Source organism: Podarcis cretensis (assembly GCF_951804945.1).
Source record: "Podarcis cretensis genome assembly, chromosome: 5".
NCBI lineage: Eukaryota > Metazoa > Chordata > Lepidosauria > Squamata > Lacertidae > Podarcis > Podarcis cretensis.
In genome coordinates, this window is record NC_137174.1 from 57,451,024 (window position 1) to 57,474,729 (window position 23,706).

Sequence of the window (23,706 nt, forward strand, 5' to 3'; positions counted from 1 at the left end):
ATACACAACCATTCTAATACTCCAATTTTACTACATATACCAGTTCTCTCTTATGCATTTTATTTGGCCAAAAGGCAGAGAACTAACCTTTTCCATGATGGTATATATTATGATACCTGGAAGTAAGAGAGCTTTTCATTTTTCAAATCCTGACTATCTGAGGTGCTCCCATGGTTCCCCTCATTTTCCTTAGAAGCTGCATATCTTAACTCTCCATCTTACTCATTGATCTGCCTTGCCCTTGCTCCAACACAATATGCAATGCATGGCTACCTAAACTGTGTTCTAGCTGCATCTGGGTGGGCTTAAACAATCTAAACCACCACCCTTAACAAGACCCTAATCCTAAAGATTTGTTCTGGTTCTGAGACTCTGAAAAAAGTCTCCATGTCCGTGACAGTACACTGCCATGGTTGAATTTGCTCTATTTGCAGGTGAAAAATGCTTGGGATCAAGCTATTTGAAAGGCTTAGCATAACATAGTTTAAGAACTCCTTTCTAAACTGAGAGCAAGAGTACTGGGTAACCAATATGAATACTTTTTGCAGGTTTGCTAGTCATACGTTTCAGCATATACACTGAGTCAATAAGTGCTATGAACAAAAGCATAATTTTGATAATTTTGTCTATAGGCCTCCACTTACTAGGCTAATGAGAAAAGAACCTACATCACAGGTAGCAATAACCTTCTTTAGTATGCTCTGAAGAGTTTAAGATCAAACGCAATGCAAGATATATTGCTCTGGTAGAGAACTTGTCTTCAGCTTAAAGTTTGTAGACCTAATACCATGTGCCACTATCCTTGGCCAAACCAAAGTCCAATCTGAAAGGTAAATTCTGTGGCCAGTGCCAGATGCTTCTGATCAAGTGCATGGAAAGCTGCAGAAAAAAAGTCTTCTTTAAACAAAACAAAACAAAACAAAACAAAACCTGAGGATACTAGAGGCCTGTTTAAGAACTGCTGCAAGTAATTTAGGCTGCCCCATAACCTCACTAGCCTGGGAGTGAACCCCATCAAATTCAGTAGAACTGTTAGATAAATTTCTTCCTTTCAATAACTTTCCTTTGAGAGAAACTGAAACAGTAATTAGAAAGAACACTCATAACTAGTGTTCATGTTAATCCACATACTACCTGCTTTATCAATAGTAACTGGTTCTTCATATAGCTCTGAGAATATATCCAAAAGCATTTACAAAACTGAAAATCCTTTCAGCTATCCACCAAACTGAGCACACATACATCCCACCAATCCCCCCCCCCCCAGAACATTGAGAAGTAGCTGCATTTGATTCATGCAGAATGCAGGAGAATATTTTCCATCACTATGTTCCATAGGATCAAGTAAAATGGCAAAGACTATTGATTCCTGTGCTTGTTTGCTCCCAGCAGTTGCTGGAAGCCAAGCATGTGAAAGGATTCTCTGTCACACCCCTTGGAGGTAAGGCAACTGGGAATATGGCAACAATCACCATACCATCACTTCCTTACTTCCACTAGCTTAAAAGGCCAATAGCTCAGTTCAGAGGTAGGTCTCCTTAAATATCTGAAGCCCAAAGAAGCAACATTCATGCAGACATGCAATCGCATCTCTAGCCCAGCCCAGCATAGAGTGTATTGCAGTTTATTGATTATGCAACAGAGGGCGATCTAATGCTACTTCATGGAAGAAAGAAAACAAATATTCCCTGTTAACTGTTATTCTTAGACTCTTCTGTTCAGTCACACACACACACAGGACTGAATCTGCACAGTTCCCCCTTCCTCTATAACCATCTGGAAGCAAATAGTAGGGCACAGTAGCTTCTCATTTAGTTATTTCACACCACCGAAAATCTGCAATTCAAATCATGTCAGTTATATTCCTCTTGAAGAGGAGAGGAGTACAATGCAATTTCAACATAAAAGGTAAGAATCTTCATTTTCTTCATGACGTGCGATCCTACATACAGGAGACCAGCAAACTAGCTTACCTGGGAAAATCTGTCAATTACACAACTTAAGAACTGCCTGTTCTATTGCTGCAGCCTCTCTTGGTTGGAGGACCCTAGTGTAGGCTGGATGATCTTTAAGAAGATTAAGAAAGACCATGTTGCCCTCCTGAAATGTCTGTTAGGTATTAGCCTTACCAGAAAGCAACAGAGGATAACAAAGACAATCAGCCAGACTACTGTACATACAAAGTCTACATCTCTGAGAAAGACTGGCAAGATACCAGCAGACCTTTTTGCTATTGGCAAAACCTGTGGAACAGCTGGAAATTTTGATAATTCCTGGTTCTGATTAAACGAGAAAGTAAGGGCTTGACAAAACACAAGTGTGGAGAGAGAGAGTATGGAACACAATGCAAGTAATAAAGGCTTCTTAGGCTGCATCAAACCTATCCTACAACAACCTCTCACGTTCCTTTGCTTGTTCATAATCTTATTCTTTGCTAACAGTACACACCACCTCTGTGGAGTTTATTCAAACACCCTCAAGACTCATGTCACTGATCTTTATTCCAGTGAACTGACTTGTGACTTGGGTTCTGAGATCACAAACAACCTCCCTTTCAATGAGTATACCAACCTGTCACAAGTATTTAGAGCACTCTGGAACAGCATCTTTGACAAGGGTATAAACCACATGTTGTCTGAGAGCAATATTCCACCACCATTTTGGGGTGGTTCTAAAATATACATTTTTGGGGAGGGATGAAAGTAAGCTATTAAAGTTCTAACAAACTATGACAAAAGGCACTTGGAAGTAGTAGTAGGTGTAGTAGTAGTCGCAGCAGTTATTATTATTTAATGAAATTTATACTCTCCTACTGTAAAGCCCATCTAAACTTAACTTTTAAAAACCCCACTCCCTCTCTTTTCTTGTGACAGGCAACAACAAACTTCCTTTTGTGTACCTGGAAATTATCATTTTGGGACCACCCTACTCTTTTGTAAGTCTTTGTACATCAGAGGCCGACTTTCCCAACCTGGTGCCTTCCAAATATTTTCAACTACAACTGCCACCAACTAGCACAACCAATAGTCAGAGGGTGGTGAAAGCAGTATCAAAAACATCTGGAGGACACCAGGCTGGTGAAGCCTATCAGATTATAACTACCTGGACTCAGTGCATCTCTAGGAAACACTGAAGTATGTGTTTCTCGTTCGTTTTGCTGGCATCCCCACTGTCTCAGGGATAGCTTTTATTGTTAATCATTAAATTGCCATTTTGTTACACTCTCTCAATAAAACTCCATTTGCGTTCTTCTCTCTGTTGTTCCCTGTATGCCTTACACGAGGGCACTGGACTAAAACAAGGCAAAGCTACTCATGCTACACTCCTGTGTATTTTAATAAGTGAGCTAGTTTCTGAGTCAGCTCTACCAGATGGACAGCAGCTTATCCTCTGGCAGAACAGGCAGGGCTGCAGTGGGAAAGTGTCTCCCTAGCACACGCAAAGCCTCAGTCATTTGTGTTCAGGAATATTTTATTCCCTGAACAGAGAAGCCATCTGCAGACGTGTTTAGGGATGTGTGGTTAGAGCAAGCTGGGGCAGGCAAGTAGAGACAAGCTATATATACTTCTGATATTCCTTTGAAGGGACAAAGCCCTACAATAAAGGAAATGTACCGCCAAATCAGGAATCAAGTAGCGAATTGGCAATGGATCATTTGCATTGGTTCCAGATGGGTTTTCTGGCAAGATTCAAGCTTGTGTATCTTGAGTTCAGAACACAAAAGTCCACAAGTTATTCCTGCAAGGAATGGCACACTTAGTGTAGCCAACTAAATTTTACTCCGAGTAGGGCAATTAAATTAATGGATCAAAGTTAGCCATGCTCATTATTTTCAATGGGTTTACAATAGGTAAGACTATAATTTGCTACAACCCAAAGATAGCAGAATTGTTGTTGATGTTGGTGCCGCCTCAAACAGGGCACTGTGCATCCCTATTCATGCGCTTTTTTAAAAACCATCAATGCCATGCGTAAGATGAAATATGAAGATATATGTCTTTCAGGTCCAAGGGCACAAACTGCTCAGTGGAGCAGGATTTCTAGCAAACAAGGCATATGGAGTTCTACATGGCCAAAACATGTTCAACAACAAAAGATCTAATACTGGAGGGCAACCATCTGCCTATCTTGGGAACTGCAAATTAGTAAGAACAATCCCTTGCTCTCCTCCCCAAGGGGAACTGTTCTCTCACTCTTGAACAGAAGTGTTTCTGACTCCTGTAGAAGGAAGAGATTCTGACAATCCTTGCAATGTCCTGGTCTCTGTCAAGATGATTAAGAAGACTCTGTTAGAACTCTATAAAGAGCAACTGGTTCTGAAATGGATGGACACAATGTTCCAAGTAATGGATTCCCACACTAGAAGGATGTAATTAAGCTGATACCCATACGAATGGCTGGCCAGGATGCAGTGCTTACAGATAAAGTTACTAAGGCTCTGTCTCTCATGGGAAGTCCGAGTTGGCTACGCTTTTTCACAGACTTTTAACAAGATTCAACAATGTAATCCTCTCCAAGGTATACTGAATAGCAAATGAAGATGAGATCTTGCCCTCGGAAAGACAGTGTTTTTTAAAATAATTCACCCCTTTGAGTCATCTACAGATAGCAGACACTGACAGTGCTAAGAATCACCTTTGAGAACAAATTCTGCTCCTCGTTACTATCACAAAAGAGAGTACGAAGGAAAAACATCAAAAAAAGAAATGTACAGTGGTGCCTCGCAAGACGAAAAGAATCCGTTCCGCGATTCTCTTCGTCTAGCGGTTTTTTCGTCTTGCGAAGCAAGCCCATTGACGAATTAGCGGATTAGCGCTATTAGCGGCTTAGCGGCTTTTAGCAGCTTTAAGCGGCTTATCAGCTTAGCGGATAAGCAGATAAGCGGCTTAGCGGCTTAGAAAAAGGGGGGGAAGGAAAAAAAAGTCGGAAAAACTCGCAAGACATTTCGTCTTGCAAAGCAAGCCCATAGGGAAATTCGTTTTGCGAAGCGCCTCCAAAACGGAAAACCCTTTCGTCTAGCGGGTTTTTCCTCTTGCGAGGCATTCGTCTTGTGGGGCACCACTGTATAATAGTTATACAAACAAATTTCAGAGTACAATGCTCTTCTTTATTGCTACTAATGCACTGGTCTTAATCTCATGTGTGAAGTGCAAAAGGCCTTCAAATGAAGGGAAGGATGAACATATGCTTCCAAGAAGGCTCTACTATTAACTGAATGGCAAGCAGGAGAAACATAAAATACCCCAAGTATCAGTGACAGGCCTCCAAATTTACTCACTCGCTTGCAGTCCATAAGTAGTCATGCTTATGTTCTTTTTTTGCAATTAAGTTTATTAGTTTATCAATATTCCCCCAATAATAGCCAAATTATAGCAATATCAATTAATTTCATAACAATATCAGTTAATTGCCATGCTTATGTTCTGCCCACCCATTGATAAGATCACTTAGGCCTGTTTTGCAGAGCCCCGTTTATTTAATCCATTAGTATCTATGTTCCTATCTGGCCATCATCCACTTTGCTTATATCATCTACTTTGTCAGTCTGGTAACACCATGGATGACTTAACTATCAGAGGTCCTCACTGTGTAATTCTTGGTCATCTGTCTATAAATTCTGAACCTGCTCTAAAACACAAGCCTACCTTTATGTTGCATTCTCCCTTTTCAATTTCTGTCTTTTAGATTGTGAGCCATACAGAAGTATTGCATAAAGAACTATCACCAGGTTAGAAACATTAAGCCAGTCTTTCCTTCCATTATTTTCCCAAGGCTAAGCCAAATTAGACACATCTTCCACCACCTCAGGACCCAAACACAAGACTAAACTTACGGAGCTCTGTCATTATTCAGTCCATTCTGTCTCTGATGGTTAATTGGGGGCAGAACAGGCTTGCTGTTAATCTCAAGTCCCCTTCGCAGAGTCTCCCGAATTTGCTCTGTATCTGAAACGATAGTTAAAAAACTGAGTCAGGTTCAGTTCAGATGGTCCTCCAGAGCATGGACCGGAAGATTAGAAACAAACTTCACACGCTTCCCCACTCATATGGCTTCCTTCCTTTCCTGCACTAAGACAAACTATTCTTGGCTGATTTGGGAGCCGCCGAGTGGCTGGGCAACCCAGTCAGGGGTGTGTGTGTATGTTTGTGTAAATTTACTGTTGTTGTTGTTGTTATTCATGGTGCTTACCCTCCAAACCACAATCAGAAGCTACAGAAGAAGAAGTTAAATGTAATTTTGTTTGTTTTAAAAGAGAGTAGTTGCGGGATGTGGGGAGATGAAACACCACAGAACCGACACTAACTGCTGAGCAGCACACAGAGTACAAAGTGATTCAGGTTTGCTATAAATAAATGAGCAAAAATTGAGAGGGTTGGGAGAGCTAAACCTTGAGTTTTGGGCTTTGAATTTAACTTGATATAACAAAAAATTCAAGTTCCATACGAAGCAACTTTGCTCATAAAATAATCATATTAAATTTAATGAAGACCTCTTAAAGCACACCAAATATCTGGTTTCCTGTTTTAATACATAACTTGATGCAGTACAGCCTCCCAATTTCATAATTTTAGCCATGCCTTCTACCACTTTTAAAAATACCTGTGATTATCAAGTATGTGACTTGTAAAAAGAATTTTTTAAAATAGGGAACTATCTTCTTAAAATAGTCCAAAAACATTATATTTTTTGTATGCTGACATCGGATGAAAACAAAAGATCAAGGTTGTAATGGAGGAATACTGCAAGTATTTCAAGTTGTAAACAAATTGTACCTATTTAGAAACACAACAGGGTGAGAACTCCATCCAACTTAGCTGTGATGCCGAGAAAACAACCTTCTGAGTGGCTTTCCGGGTTCCCTCTTACCTTTCCCAGACAATCGTCGGGGATGTGTGCCAATGCAGATACTTCTACTGTCTTCGTCATCCTCTGGCGGCCGGCTAAGATCATCCCAGGCACACTTAGCACTGACACCACTCAGGTTCGAACCGTCTGTCTCAATCCCTTTATCAACTCTGTCCTGCTTAAAAAAGATCCAAAACAGCCAAGTCTTTTGAAGCCAAAATCCCACCTGTGCCACTACAGGAACTACAACCTCATGGAGTATGTTTTCCTAGATTGTGGTTCACCAACACAGAGCCTGTGGATGCCCGCAAGTCTTCAAACTCCTGCCTTGTCATCCCACCCCCCACCCCGGCTCCTTGAAATTAGGCTTCAAAGCAGCCTTCTGGTGAAAACAAAGGAAATAAGATTCCACTACCCTTGAAAAAATGCAACTTAACAGAGTTAAAGGGAAAACATTCAATTCTAAACTGTATAAAAATAGATTTTTAATATTCCATAAGATAAAATGAACGTGTAAATGAATATAAATATAAGTACTTCTTTTTCACTTACAAGCCACTGCCAATTAAAAACAAGGGCTTCTAAAAACAAAACAGCCAGACACATTTCAACACTGAGTCTTTTTCTGTGGCTCAGTCATTATTATCTAAGACAAAGGTACCGTATTTTTCGCCCTATAGGACGCACTTTTTCCCCTCCAAAAATGAAGGGGAAATGTGTGTGCGTCTTATGGGGCGAATGCAGGCTTTCGCTGAAGCCTGGAGAGCGAGAGGCGTCGGTGCGCACCGACACCTCTCGCTCTCCAGGCTCCAGGAAGCTATCCGCAAGCCTTGCGTGCCCGGGGGAACTCCCCCCGGGCGCGCAAGGCTTGCGGGCGGCAGCCTGCAGTGCGGAGCACGGGACGCCCTTTGGAGGACGCCCCGTGCTTCGCGCAGGTGTCCACAAGCCTTGCGCGCCCGGGGGAACTCCCCCCGGCGCGCAGGGCTTGCGGGCGGCAGCCGGCAGCGCGGAGCACGGGGCGCCCTCCGGAGGACGCCCGTGCTTCGCGCAGGTGTCTGTAGCCTGCCGCCCGGCGGGAGCAGAGTGACCCGCGCGCCAGACAGACATCTGCAGCGTGGGGAGCCCTGCAGGAGTTCCCCGCAGGGCTCCCCACACTGCGGATAGCAGCCTGCCGCCCGGCGGGTGGGGCGCCCTGAAGCAGAGCGCCCCGCGCCGGACAGACATCCGCAGCATGGGGAGCCTTGCAGGAGTTCCCCGCAGGGCTCCCCACGCTGCGGATAGCAGCCTGCCGCTCGGTGCGTGTGGCGCCCTGAAGCAGAGCACCCCGCGCGCCGGACAGACATCGGCCAGCCCCACAAGCTCGGGGGACAGCGGGGAGGTGCAGCGCCACCATCCCACTGTTCCCCGACCTGGTTGGGGGGGGGGGAAATAAAGGAAAAATTTTTTTCCTTTATTTCCCCCCCCCCCAAAAAAAGTAGGTGCGTCCTATGGGACGAAAAATACGGTAAGTAGAAATCGTTATAGTCAAAATCCCACACAGGCAAAACATTATTTCAGAAACAAAAATATAATTCAATTACTCACCCTTATGCCTCATTAAAAAAACTTTTTAAACTGGAATGATAACCTAAGTGTCCATACATTTCTACAAATCAATGAATTCCATTGAAGACATATAAACACATTTCAAATATCAATGCAAAGCCATTCTGGAATATTAAAATATGGAATATTAAAACTCTATATTTATACAACTTATAATGAAAAGCCTTCTAGTGTGGCCTTTAGAAGACTTTTTCCAAGGCTAATTACAGCAGGGGAGGGTGACTTTGAGGGTCACAGCTGGGGAGGAAAGGGTTAATCCTCTTCTTTGGAGTGAACCTCACCCTGAAACCACCCCCCTCACCACGATTAAGATTCAAGGAAGCCTTCTATTGGCTATAATAAAAGGCTTCTTTGAAGTCTAATTCCAAAGGAGGGGCAAAGTCTGAAGTTGTCACTGCTGGAGAAGGGAAGGATTACTCTTTCCTTCCCCGCCCCCATCCAAGCAGCTGTGACCTCCCCACCAAAACATCCACACACTCCCCACTGTAATTAGGCTTTAAAGTAGCTTTCTACCATAACATGTCCCTCTGTCCCCCAAGGTAATTTATGGGGTGGAGAAAACTGTGCGTGTGTGATCTCCTAGCTGAGGAGCCACAGTTAACTCTTACCTCCCCAGCTGAACTCTCCAGGAATATCACAGGCTGAAACACTTCCGCCCCCCCCCAAAAAAAACTAATTGCAGGGGGGAGAAGGGATTGTGTATGCCTTTGTATGGTTGCCATGTGAGCACTTGGTGGTGTGTGTTTGGAACCCAAGGTAGAGTCTCTAAGTTTGCAAATGGAAAATTGGAGATCCCCATTCTACATTTTATTGGCAGTCAGCATTTGAGAAATGAAGGGCTTTTATACTGTCCCACATTGTGCTAAAGGAAAGGAAATGTGAGCCACAGCTTTTAATTCATCAAAACTAAATTTTGCAAAAAGTTGTTACATCAAGAATAGGTTTCAATGAATCCTCAATACATCCTCCCGACACGCGTCACTTGTGATTATCAAATTTCCCCCTTTGAACAGTGCCTGACTGTCGAAGAATCAACTTCATAGTGATTCTACAAGGTTAAATCTGAATGTCTGAATGAAAAGTTCTGAACATAGTATTCCTGCATTACATGCAAACCAGAAATTCAAAATGTAGACAGAGCAACTTAGGAAAATTACTTGTGTCAGCTTCTAAAATTCACCACCAGATGTTGCTGTTAAGCTAAATATAGCAGTGAAGGGAGCCTTACAAGGAGAAGCAACTGCAGCAGTTTAATGTAAAAACCAAGGAGAAAATATTTATTCAAATTTTCTTTTCACATGCAAACATATACACTCAACTCTAATGGAACTACATTTAAGAAACTTATTTCTCTGCTGCACCAATCAAATATGCTTAGCTCTTTAGCATGGTGAAAGAAAATTTCACTCTGGCCTACCAGACTCACACATGCAGTGTTTCGCCGTTTTTAATGCCAAATTTGGAAAGGTAAGCTTCTCCTACTACAAGAACAAAATTCTGTATTAAATGTATTTATGAACAGTTTGACATTGTGCTTTATTAAGAGTTGTACAGAGGTAATTGCTTTTCAGCTTTTTGTACTGTATGGTTGCTGTGTTGTTCAATATGATCTGAAGAGAACCAGAGTATGCTGTGTTGGTTATTATGTCCTTCTGGTGAAGGTTAGTATATAAAATTCTTCATAATTACATGTGCTAAATTTCTGCACAACTGTTAAAGGCACAGGAACTCTACTCTGTCATTGTTGTACCTTGTAAACTTGCGGAGAAAACTGCATGTAGCAAGTGACTTCCCCATTCATTCCCACCCTCTCCAAAGCACATGTGCACTAGAAAACAGACAAGGCAGGGAAAATAGAGGTTCAGTAGGGTAGGAGACTGAGCTGCTTGTGGCCCAGTTGCCCAATACAGTGGTGCCCCGAAGACGAACACCTCGCAAGACGGAAAACCCGCTAGACGAAAGGGTTTTCCATTTTGGAGGCGCTTCGCAAAACGAATTTCCCTATGGGCTTGCTTCGCAAGATGAAAATGTCTTGCAAGTTCCTGCGGGGTTTTTTTCCTTTTTTCCCCCTTTTCCTAAGCCCTAAGCCGCTTATCAGCTGATCCGCTAAAAGCCGCTAAACCGCTAATAGCGATAATCCGCTAAGCTGTCAATGTGCTTGCTTCACAAGACGAAAAAACCGCTATACGAAGAGCTTCACGGAACGGATTAATTTCGTCTTGCGAGGCACCACTGTATTAAGCTGTTGAAATGAGTTCAGGGACACTCAGTGAAGCCAATCACACTTTGATCAGGCAATCAGTGATCTACAACCATTGCCTCTGGGAAACGGTATTCCAAAGATACCCAGGTTGAGTCCCAGCAGCTTCTGACAGTAATCAACAAGTCTATCCTGAGCACATTCAGTTATCAGAAGGTAGCTGTTCCTCATGACTAAGAAAGCAATGCTCTGCTGTCATCTAGGACCAGATTGAGTAGTTACATACTTGCAGGTGTGGATCTATTTCAAATATGGTCTCTCCACGTCGCATGTCTGTTATCAACCATGGGCCTCCTGCTCTATAAACAAAATCAAAAAAAGAAAAATAAGTGACTGTACTACCATTGCTCCAATGCTTCTAGGTCTCCAATGATTTTAGTGCAAATGCAATGAGGGACAAAAAGGAGGGATAAATTTGGGGTTCTGGATGAATAATTAGCACTTCTACCTGTCCATTTTAGATGTTGGATTATTGTTAAGCCTCTAATTCAACTACAGAAAATGGACAATTTAACTACAGGATGGTAATCTGTACTGTTTTCCCATTTATCATGAAGAAAACAGACCCCAATTTTCCGTATGACTGCAATATCTCACAGCAAGAGGGTAAAAATGGTTGTAACATCAAAGAGAGACAGGGATCTTCATGGTCTGGACTTACCCTTCTGGCATATAAATGGCCCCTCAATTCGAAAGCAGAGAACAATTAGCAAAAAGATTATTCATGTCCAAAGATAAAAGTACAGAATTGGAAAGGACCTCAAAAGTGATGTAATCCTTCTACTGTCAGCATTCTCTAGAATTAAACTGTACAAGACAGATGACAAACCAGTTTTCTTCAGATAATACTCATATTGAGCTTCTTTGTTCCACAGCTTTCATTCCTAGAAGTGGAAATTCTGTAATTCATGTTTAAGGGTGGAGGGCTTGTATTAAATAAAAGCCTGAACACTTAAATACTTTTCTAGGGCAAAAGGTTAAAAATTGATAATGGAATTTTAAATACAGAAAAAGCAAATGGTCAAATATGAATTTCTAGATTAATTTAATTTCTAAAATAAAAGATATTCGAACATTCCCAAGCAGAGGTAGAGAACCTCATATGTGGGGCCCAAATGCAGATCTTCGGGTTTCTGCATCTGGCCCTCAGGAGCTCCCAACTAGGTCATGTGTCTCTCAATGTCATAACCCCACCAGTTCTGCTCCACACAAACCTTAAGGGCTTTTGCCTGGATGGAAAGTATCCTTAAACTGTACTAATGCTTCTTACATGGCCTGGATGGAAGTGGGAGAGATGTGGGTGGGTGGGTGGGTGGGAGGGACAGTGAAGAAACCTCTTAACTTTGATGTGGATGGAATGTATCTCACAAAATGTAGAGAGGTATTCTCTGCCCACCCATGCCTCTTACCCTGCCCACTTTTGCCTCCAGCATGCACCCCTGCACCCATAGTTCTCTATGAGGGTGTGTAGCCACTGGTCTGAACAAGGTTCCACAAACTTTGAGCAAAAAGACTGAAAAATTCAAATTGAGCTTTGACATCAGAATAAACCATGTCAATGTATATGCAGATATCCCAAACTACGTAATTTATTCCAGGTGTAGAATTTATAAGCTTTTATGATTGCATTCATCTTTATCAGGCAATATTTCTTTAAAGAATATTTATAATACTGTTTTTAGTCAGCTGGCAATGCTGTACTTACACAGGAACGGTCCGAAGCAGTTCCAATATACCCTGTCCGTTCCACTGCTGTGCTGCATGAAGCTCCTCTGTACAGACGCCAACAATCTGGAAAAGGGGTTAAAGGGGGAGGGTACACACTTATAACATATATTAGGATCAGATTCTACATTGGAGTACCATATCCAAGGCTTGAGACTCTGGTTATACACTCTTTTTTGAGAAATCCCTCCTCCATCACGTTTCATCTAGATTTCATTTAGCATGAACTAGATTAACTATGAGGGACACGGGTGGCGCTGTGGGTTAAACCACAGAGCCTAGGATTTGCCGATCAGAAGGTCAGCGTTTCGAATCCCCGCGACAGGGTGAGCTCCCGTTGCTCGGTCCCTGCTCCTGCCAACCTAGCAGTTCGAAAGCACCCCCGGGTGCAAGTAGATAAATAGGTACCGCTCTGGCGGGAAGCACAACGGCATTTCCGTGCGCTGCTCTGGTTCGCCAGAAGTGGTTTAGTCATGCTGGCCACATGACCCACAAGCTGTCTGTGGACAAACGCCGGCTCCCTTGGCCTATAGAGCGAGATGAGTGCGCAACCCCAGAGTCGGTTACGACTGGACCTAATAGTGAGGGGTCCCTTTACCTTTTACCTAGATTTACTATGAAGGATATCACAGTTGGTAGAGCATGAGACTCTTAATCTCAGAATCATGGATTTGAGCTGCATGTTGGACAAAAGTTTCCTGCACTGCAGGGGGTTGGACTAGGTGATCCTCATGTTCCCTTCCAACTCTACAATTCTGTGATTTTGTGATCCCTGATTGGGCATCTTATGATAAGTACTAATTCCATAATATGGATTTGTACCTGGGGCGGTTAGATTAGTATTGACCATAGCTTTCCTGATTCAAATATCATCTCAAACTATAGTCAAAGGAAACCCAGAAATGAAGAAGGAAAAGGAAAAGGAAATATGTCAGCCCATGGCACATTCTCAGTCTTCCTGTCAGAACTTAGCAAGATGACTAATAAGGCCAAGGGCATGGCTATACAAATCCTTCACATTTGTTTTCACATGTTGAGCTCCTCAACAGAACCATAGAGATGAAGCAACAACCTTCCATCTGCAAAGCCTAGATCTTTTCTGGAATAATACACACAGCCAACTGTATATGGAGTGATCTGTTCATTGGCATAGTGGAAGCCAATACATCATTCTGAGGTTAAACAAGTTTGCTACCATTGCAACATACCAAGCTATGCCAGATCAGTAAATATCACCAGCTGCCTCAGAAATCAAGACACACAAAAAAACTAAAAAAAACTTTAAACACAGAATAATTGCTAAGTTAACTACAATACTTCAATACCAGTTGGAATATACTTTGTTTTGTATGTAAAAAATAGATATTGCGGACTGTATCATGGTAGAGTTTTCCCGCTGCCCTGTTAAGGACTATGAATAAGCAACTGTAGTAGTAATATTTGCAAAAAGTCAGGGATAGCGATTCTCCCAGCTTTACTCTGTTTAAACCCAGATTTATGTATTTGCAGTTCTTCACTTTTCCGCTGCTATTAATACTCTCAGAATACTTACAAAACTGTAAGTAACAGATATATTAAGCTTAAGTATAAGGTATAAGTAACTGATATATTAAGCTTAGGTATAAGATGGACACCAACACTAAACACTAAAGCTGGAAAGTATTTCAACTAAGATTGTTGGTGTATTAAAAAGATACTATGTACATAAGGAATACAGTGGTACCTTGGTTTATGAACCTAATCCGTTCCAGAAGTCCGTTCTTAAACCAAAGCGTTCTTAAACCATGGTGTGCTTTCCCATAGCAGCGGGGGACTCAATTTACAAATGGAACACACTCAACAGGAAGCGGAACATGTTCTGCTTCCAAGGCAAAGTTCACAAACCAAAACACCTACTTCCAGGTTTGCAGTGTTCTTAATCCAAGTTGTTCATAAACTAAGCTGTTCTTAAACCAAGGTACCACTGTACCTTGTTTACTGTACAATGTACTGTACACTGTACAATTTACACTGGGATCCTAAGCTACCTGGTGACAGTTTCTGTTCCTGACACTAGCCTTTAAGCAGCTTTTACCTCAGGCCAAATTCTCTGAACCTCCACCCCAGTCAATTACTCCCACAACCCAGTCCAGTTACTGGGGACAATCAGCCTCTGTACCCCAAAGCTCCTCTTGCTGTACTTCTGGTTGCCTGAACAGTTTAGCCAACTTAAAAAACCCAGTTGTGTGGCCTTCCTCTGGTAAGACCTTACACAGGGTAGCCTCTCAGACCAACTCAGCCACCGGCTCCTTACTCCTGATCTTCACCAGACAAGTGTTATTATCACAGTGGGAATTAATATTCAGGCCTCAACTTTTCCCTCAGCTTATATTGGAGGTTTCCTGAACAATAGCACATCACCTGAACCATTTCTCCATGCTTCTTAAGGCAAGGGCTAGCACACCATAAAAAAAAACCCTGGAAATCAGAATCCAAGAATATGCATTCCATGAATGAAAGCACTTCATCCAATTAAGTTGACAAGAACAAGAAAATATGCAGAATTTACTCAGGGTACTGGAAAGCTTTTCACAGCTGAAAAGGCTCAGTATCATATTAGATATACATAGCAATAAAAAACCTGACATTTGAAAAATATTATTAAAGTGACATGAAATATTACCATAATGGATGATGGAAAAGATCTAGTTTTGCTTTCAGCCATGCCAAACCTGAACCTGCTTTTAAGTACCCCATAGTTATCACAATCTCATTTCAAAGAAAACTCCATTGTTCATTTCAGTTATTAGCTCCTTAAATGAATACCCAGAATATTGATTCTGTTACCATACCTGAAGAAAAGTCACCACCCCAAATGGTGTTTGAACTGGCTGCATTTGTGGATCTTCAGTCAGCAGCATATGTTGGATCCTCGACTCACTGTTGTCTAACGGACTATGCCACGATACATGATCACCACTACAAAATGTATTTTCTGGTGGGGAAAGAGAAATATGAGCAATGAATACATATTTCTAGCTGCTAAAAAAAAAAGACGCCTGCACAAAAAGCCTTAACAACACTGAGGAAACATCCTCACAAAACAAGATATATAATTTTTCCTATTACTGTTACCCACCTTAAGTGGTGATATAGTACAAAAAACAAAAAAGGAGAGAGACTGCTTGATAAAGCTATGTTGATATTTGGTGCATCAACTTGTTAATACCAACATTATAGAAAGGCGAGTAGCTCTTGCCTATGAACAGGGAATCTGTATGTTGGGGTTCATGTAAGATGAGTGGTTAATGTACATAACAACCTGCGATTGTGCACATGCATCAAACCTGACCCCACTGCCATCACATGGTTGCATTAGGCCTGATTCTGGCTCCAGACTGCCATGGAGATTTGCCTCCCCCATCTCACCTAATGACCCACATGAGCCACAGGGACTGACTGTGGCCCCAGTTCTATATTAAGCAATATGTAGTATATTCTTCTAATTTAGCATGCAAATTGCAGCTCCACTCAACCAGCTGAACAAAGCATTTTAGTTATTTCAAGTCAACTGTAGTCTGGACTACATATGGATAATGTACACTGGCCTCACAAACATAATGTAGTGCTTGGTAACAGGAGGTTTAAAAGCATGGAGAGGAACAGCAAACTACAACACAGCTTTTTTTTGGCTCTGTCTTCTAGATGCAAGGGCTCCTGGAATTTGGTTGGAGAATGGGGTTCCAGGTGAACCACAGCTGTTGAAATGCTGGTTTAACACACATTTCATAAATGATCAGCTTCCCCACTCAATTTGATTTTTGTATTTAAACTGCTCAACATTAGCTGTGAAGTCAAGTGGAAAAAAGAGGTTAGAATCTACTTTCTCAGGAACAAATCTTTAAATACCAGCTGCAGCAAATCCACTGAAATGCAATCATGAAAACCAGCCTCACAGTCACTTTGAAGATACTTTCCCATTTGGGCAATAGAAGAGGTGACAAGTACATGATCTGCACTATTTTCCTCCTGCTATGGAGAGATACGATATGATAATGAAGTCTGAAAGATTATTTAAGTAAGGAACTGATCATCTTCTTTCTTCTTGCCAGATTGTAAATGGTCACAATGAGAGTCAGGATAGCAGATAGAGCTTTCTAAATCAGACAACACTTCAGGAATGAAGGTAAGGTGGAACTCATCTCATTAACACATTATAGCTTGCTTGGTTCAGACATCTGGTATTCCTAATCTTATACTCTTCATACACACAAAATGTGCATGGTGCACTTCAGTTGCTCCCACTCAATGGCATGCTGTAATATGCATCAAGACTAGCATTCCTCTATTATCATATAAACTGATCTGCGGGAAGTGTTTGTTTATGGATGATCCTTCTTCTCAACAGGCCTAAAATTGCAACATTCACACCTTGAATTAACAGCCATGCACTTCTGCAATGATACCAATCTTCTTTTCATTCTAGCACCTTTTATCAGTAGATTAAAAGGAGACCCACCATACCAAGATGCTCTTTAGAAAATTCTCATGATCATGACAAAATGAATGAGCTTTGAATAGAAACATTCCCAGTCTAGAATGCCTACGTATATTTCATGGAGAGCTCCCTTGACGTGAAATTCTTCCTCTTGCTTGAAATGTAAACTAAGATTATTTCAAGTTTATATATTGACTATGAACCTGTGACATCTAGATTCATCATACTAACTAGGCTCCAGGCTCACATAGTCTATGAGATATCAGTTGGCCAGGAAAGCTCATTAGCTCACCAACCTTCCCTGCACTACAAATTCCCAAGGCAGTGCAAGAATGCACATAAATCCCAGAAAGGAGGTTTACAAATGCAAAACAAGACAGCAAGAACTCTTTAAAAAAGCAGAGGGTTTTTAAAAAATGTGTTCTGCAGCTGATGCTTGTTATTGCATTTCTGAAGTTCACACATCACTATATTCAGTACAAATGAACACATCTTGGATGGATCTATCACTTCAGCAAGCATTAATGAATTCGTGACCAGAAAAGTTTCAGACAAATTCTGTTCAGTTGACAGGTTAAAAGACTGAATCTACTTAGCCTCTTGTGGTAACTCTGATCATCCACCAGATGTCCTCACTGTTAATTTAGGCATAAATTTAGTTCTACATTTTTTAAAAAAGCTGAATTTGACTTTTTACTTTAAAAAAAAAAAAGCAAGCTACCCAGGATTCCCAACCTTGACTATAGAAGTCTGAATTGAGCTTTAAAATGTATTCGAAATTTAAGAAACCTTAAACCAAAATTGTGACAGTTTGCTCAATATCAACATTATCCTGACGATGGAAATACAACTGTAGAGTATGGGGAGCACCCAGATTCTGAGCACAGAGAAGATTTTACAACATTACAGCTTAGATAAACAAAAGGGACATTTATTTGTAATGCACTGTAGCCCATAAGAGTAAGGAGAAAATAATGAGCAAAATAGTTAAGTAGATTTTCAAGTCTACTTAAGATGTACATAGCATTGGATCAGAAAATGCCTTCACCCCAATGGAAACCCTTTGCAGTTTCCCAGAACAGCCTCATTGTATCATCACCAAGCTACAACAATTTGGCCAAAGGGTTGGGTGTGGGGAACATAAGTGCTGACATGAGTATAAAGGAAATGCCTCTCCATTAACTGGCAGATAAGCAATTCTTATCTGATACTTTTCCTTAACACTAAATATGATAAACTGTTCAGTTACACCAGTTGCATAGTGTGAAAAAAACCACTTACTGGTTGTTTAAAAGTCAGTGTAAAATGGACTTCACATGCATTTAAAGACTTTAGTGGAAGAAGAACTAGAAGTGGTTGTTCTACAGCATTAAATAAACTTAACAGTCTAACTTAAATTTCAATTCCTAATACTTCCCAGGTCAGATGGATCATCCAAGATTCTGCTGATTAACTAAATGTTTTAATGATGAAGGCCTCACAGTCACAGTTCTCCAAAATGAACAAAGCTACAAAGGCATTCATTCTTGAAGCCTGTCTTTCTGTCACAATATTCTGAATGTCAAATGCTCACTCAATTCTATGCTGATCGATCCCCGCATTTTTTTGCTGCCCAGACTCCTTTTCCTGGGAAATCCTAGCCATTTGGAGCTGGTTTTCAAATGCTAATGTCTCTGCTGGAGACCCACCTGTTTGTGTCTATTCGGGTGTAGACTACTTTAAAAATGTCTCTCCTCCCCACACAAACCACAAAATTCACAGTGACTGCTCAATTAAACTACAGAAAACCACCCATGTGAAAAATGATATGAAGGCCAATTCAAATCCCCTAGAGCCAGTAAACCCGATGTTAAAGCTTGAAAGCCAGGCCTTAACTCACCATACAGTGTCATGCAAGATCAGTCTTTCTATGGCAGTCCCAACAATACTAAGATGAAGTTACAATCTAGAGGACTCTTACTATGCTACTTGAGTTTAGTGACAAAACACAAGTTCTAAGGCAAGATTTTAACCAAATAGCGGTTTAATAATTCGTCCTCTCTTCTGTGAATTCAGCGGTTCTAACTAAAGGGTCTTGCAACCCTAAAACTGAAGACAACTTAACAAAATTCTTGACACAGGAACAATGATATGGAAAGAGTAGCACAAACAAGGGTGTAGGACACAACAGGGCTTCTGTCTGTACTGTGCTTACCAGATTCTGCTTCAGCCAATTAACATTTTGTTGGGAAGCAGAGGCGGGGCAGGAGGAGCAGCCTACTTAGCTGTCAGAGAGAGTTTCTGCGTTATACACCAGGTTTAATCATTCATGCCTGCCAACTTTTGAAGATGTAAAAGAAAGAGTTAGCTCTTTCCCTGGTCCACAGCTGCTGCTGCCCTCTTCACAGCAACTAGTACTACTAAGAGAAAATGTCCAAGGTAAAGCCTCCAATTATTGCAGCGACACATGTCAACTACACATAACATTGCTAGATATACTAGAAGCAAAACGTATGTCAAACTGAGACTGGGGAAACCCAAGTACAAATCTCCATTCAGCCATGAAGCTCCCTCCCTGGGTGACCTTGATAACAATCTCTCAGCCTAACCTACCATACAAATCAGAGACTGGCCAGCTGTTAACATGCAACCCAACCCTTGTGGTTAACAGCAAGACAACCTCTGGTTTGTTTCCTGCCCACTGTGCTTGAGAATAGAGTAGTCTTTTATGCAGCATGCCCTAGCACACTGCTCATTCATAAACTATGGTTTCAATATGTCATGTGAATCATGGCAATGACTGGCAACATGTTACAATCATTTTGGTTCCAGGTTAAAAGTTAATTGTTTTTGCAGGCATTTTTAAATTTTAGAATTGGCTTTATAGTCTGCTTGTCTTGTTTTTACTTTCCTCCATGTCAATAATGAATGATAACTTTACTATTTTCAGTGTATTTTATTTTTATGTTCTGTTTTGTAAGGCCTTTACATACTGCCCTCGTATCTTTACAGATGGACAGTTTAAAATATTTTTAGTAAACAAATAAATTTAGTAAACAAATAAATTTAGTAAACAAATAAATTTCCATCACCTACAACATAAAGGAGAAGGGCAAAAGTCTGATGCTCATACTTGCTCATTCTCAAACTCCAAGCCATTTGGTTATTACACTTCAACTGGGCATTATTTTTTGAAAGAATGTCAAATCCTGCCAACAGATGGTAGCAAACAAAAAACATCTTCTAGAATTAACAGAAGCATGAAGCTGTTTTAGTGGAAACTGTGAATTTCAACACTTAAAGTAGTTAAGCAATGAGGGTAAGTATAGTTTTGAAAAGCTTATGCACATGCCTATTTGCCAGTGGCTATCCATGTTTTGGGCTTCTTCCACTCAAAACTTTATATTATCACCCATTGGCTAAAATGCACATACAATAATCCTGACAAGCAAAGCTTTACAGAGAAGTCCCCTATCTAACACAATACCTACACTTTGTAAATCTGAGAGCAGACACATTTCTCCATTTCTTAAAAAATGCCAGCTATGATTGGGTTCTTTCCCACACATTTAATTCCTACCCAATATATCTTTCTGATGGTTACAGCCTTATATTTTGCCTTAGTAATGAATAAATAAGTAGCTCCCTAAAACTTGAGAACTGTCCAAAATCAGCACAAGACCTTTCTATTTAGTTGGTATGAACTGCCAGGGTTTTTATTTTTAAAGAAATAAATACATAGAAACTTGCACAGTTGTTTTTCACCAAGTATACATAGACATAATTATAATAAATTCATATGTAGATTTTAAAAATATTAATAGCACAAATTATATTATTCATAAAAAGAGCAAGCAACTGAAGAAATACTAATGTTTTGTCACTTCCTTTCTTTGCTTTTCTTACAGAGGAAGTTGGGGGTAGCCTAGAGTTATTGTTTGCAATCCATGCATCTTTGAAGAAATTACTGTAAATATAATTAGATGTTCCAAACACAGAGATATTACGGCACGGTCCTATGAAGTTCATGTGTACACTTCTGTGTTTAGAGTTTGAACGTGAAATAAAAGTTTTGCAAAATCTCGAAGAAGCTGTCTTTATTTTGTCTTTGTTGAATGACTGGAAAGTGGGACAGCTTTAATACAGCTGACCCTCTTAATTGTCTAGGCCTGGCCTACTATTACAATTATCTTGGCTCAAATCCATCTGAATTGGGGTGCAAAACGAACATATATATTTGTAATAAATAATTAAATGGAAAATCCCCACACTCAATGACTTGCAAGCAAACTGGCTATATTTTTTAAAATGTTTGGAAACTAAAAATAAACATTTTTTCCACGAAGCAAGCCAAATCTAAAACAGCCTTTGATGTTAACTTCCCCTGCTTCAGTCAGATGCTCAGCATACACACACCATTGACACACTGCAAAGTTCTGTCGCAGAGCCCCACATAGTGATTTTAGTTCTCCAAGGGTCATTCTTTATGTAACTAAAATAGCATCCATGCACCAGCATGCCTGTGAGAAATGACACATTTACAGAAGTACAGTTTTGTTTTTTGTTTTGTTTTTCCTCATGAAGGAAATCTCCCCATTCCCCCAATCTTAATGGTGCAAAGAGGAGTGGGCATGCTTATAAACTGAAGGGATAAAAATTGTGATTTTTTTTTTAATGAATAAATACAGATTATCAGTAGTTGCTTTGTACTTTGCATTATTGAAATAAAAGAGGAGACAGCTATTTTTCAATCTGCTGGCAGAACTTTAAAAGATGCTTAAGCTTTGTAGTTTCATGAAGTCCAGGCCTTCTATAATCCTTTTAAATATAGTCCTGATAATTCACTAAAAAAAAGATAAAAATTGGCCACTCAAGCCCAACATTCTGGGGAAGCAGAAGGAAGAGGAGAGTAACCGTGAAGTATTCATGGCTAGATGTTGCCAACATTCTAACAGCAATCAACAGCAGAGGCTCAGCAGGGGCTCTTCTGTACACACAAGGCCCTATCATCTTACTTTCTCCAAAACAGCTTTCTCCCTAGATCATGAAAATCAATAAGGTTTTCGGCTATCAGGTTTTTTTTTAAAAAAATACATTATTATAGCAGTGTGCAATATACGTTCATTATAACCATTTTTTTTAAAAGACAAAGAGAGACACAAGCAGAATAAAAAGGCTGGAATGGATCCGCAGCTTCTGCTTGCGTTCCTTTCTGGAAGCAATGTTGGGGTGACTGGCTCCAGCAGGAATAGTATGGGAAGAGGAGGGTGTGACAGACACCCTTCACTTAAGCTCAGTAATGTGACCACTACCTGTAGGTGTGTTTTAGATACAGTGGTGCCTCGCAAGACGAAAAGAATCCATTCCGCGATTCTCTTCGTCTAGTGGTTTTTTCGTCTTGCGAAGCAAGCCAATTGACGGTTTAGCGGTTTAGCGCTATTAGCGGCTTTTAGCGGCTTATCAGCTTAGCGGATAAGCGGCTTAGAAAAAGGGGGGGGGAAGGGGAAAAAAGTCAGAAAAACTCGCAAGACATTTCGTCTTGCGAAGCAAGCCCATAGGGAAATTCGTTTTGCGAAGCGCCTCCAAAACAGAAAACCCTTTCGTCTAGCGGGTTTTTCGTCTTGCGAGGCATTCGTCTTGCGGGGCACCACTGTAAATCTCTGCCTGTATTTCCTCAGAAGTTTTTCAATTAACTGTTCGTGATAGTGATTATATTTACCAGCAGCAATATATTATAATTAGGTGAAGGAGAACTCACAAACACTTAACCGTCATTCAGAACATCTAAATAAGGGTAAGGCACTTTTAGAACAAAATTTGAACTTTGTTTACACTCCAAGATGTTATACTGTAGATTAATGGTTACTTTTGACAGGTACAAATCTGTTTCAAACAGAGCTTTTAAGTTTGTTTGTTTTTAAATGATTTAAACCTGTCACTAGACATAAATTCTTTCTAGGATAACTATTGCCTTACACTACCCCATAAAACACTTCCAGCCCTTCTAGAGTCTTGACCTTCCCTCCAGGCAGATAGAACCTTGTCTGTCCACATACAATCTCTATCTCTAACTGTCAGTCAATTCATTATCTGTCCTCACTGACATCAACCCTTTCTAATTCCACTCAGATAGTCAGAGACCCCTTCCGCCCACCCAGACAGAAAGTCCCTATCTCCAATCCCAGGTCCCTATCAAACCCACAGACAATCTCCACCTGCATTCTATCAGACATTCCCTATCTGGATCTTAAATTCCATTCTCCCTCTCCCCCATTGGCTGATTGACTTGCCAGCTCCCACTGGCTGCCCTCAGCTTGATCTGACTTGCCTCTGGTCAGATCAACATGGGTCTTTTTCTCTGCGTGAGAAATGTCCTGTTTTGGCTTCTTGGCCGTTCTTTCATGGTTGCATTGTTAGCTTTCTGCCGCTTTATCTTTTCTTTGCTATTTTCTTTTACCTATTATTCTGTTTCTTCCTTTGTTGAAATAAACAGAGAAAAATTCCTGGCTACACACCCCAAAGAAACGTGCTGCACACGCCTATTCATATAACATGAGTAGGTTTAATGAGTAGGCCCTTTTGGAAATGTGTTAAAAGAAATAACAAGCATACTGAGTTATGATCTCCTAAGAGATGCTGAGATAATAATATTTGCATACCTTAAGGCCTGAGAAATGACAGTTCATTTATGGACAGCAGCAAAAATTATTTGCCCAAAATGGATAAGCTCTACAGACACTGTGATACTGATTATCTGGGATATGGCATATATGGTGAAATTAAACAACTTCATGAGACAGATAGACTGATTAGC

At 40.7% G+C, this 23,706-nt stretch overlaps 1 protein-coding gene and 1 long non-coding RNA gene across 3 annotated transcripts in view; one reads left to right on the forward strand and one right to left on the reverse strand.

Moving 5' to 3' along the window:
* SUFU (SUFU negative regulator of hedgehog signaling) overlaps positions 1-23,706 on the reverse strand; it is a 72,185-nt gene that overhangs the window by 32,763 nt on the left and 15,716 nt on the right. Inside the window, exons 4-8 of one of the 2 annotated variants that reach the window (XM_079978481.1) lie at positions 15,268-15,410; positions 12,417-12,502; positions 10,938-11,010; positions 6,868-7,021; positions 5,834-5,945 (exon numbers count right to left, since the gene is read on the reverse strand). In XM_079978481.1, the coding sequence (XP_079834607.1) occupies positions 5,834-5,945; positions 6,868-7,021; positions 10,938-11,010; positions 12,417-12,502; positions 15,268-15,410 (568 nt within the window). Of the gene's footprint in view, positions 1-5,833; positions 5,946-6,867; positions 7,025-10,937; positions 11,011-12,416; positions 12,503-15,267; positions 15,411-23,706 lie in introns of both variants that reach the window. The other variant, XM_079978480.1, reaches the window with a different exon arrangement.
* Positions 7,031-10,928, forward strand: LOC307217366. Its single transcript, XR_013839581.1, has 3 exons — positions 7,031-7,508; positions 8,356-10,363; positions 10,694-10,928. It is a non-coding gene; the product is annotated as an uncharacterized lncRNA (long non-coding RNA).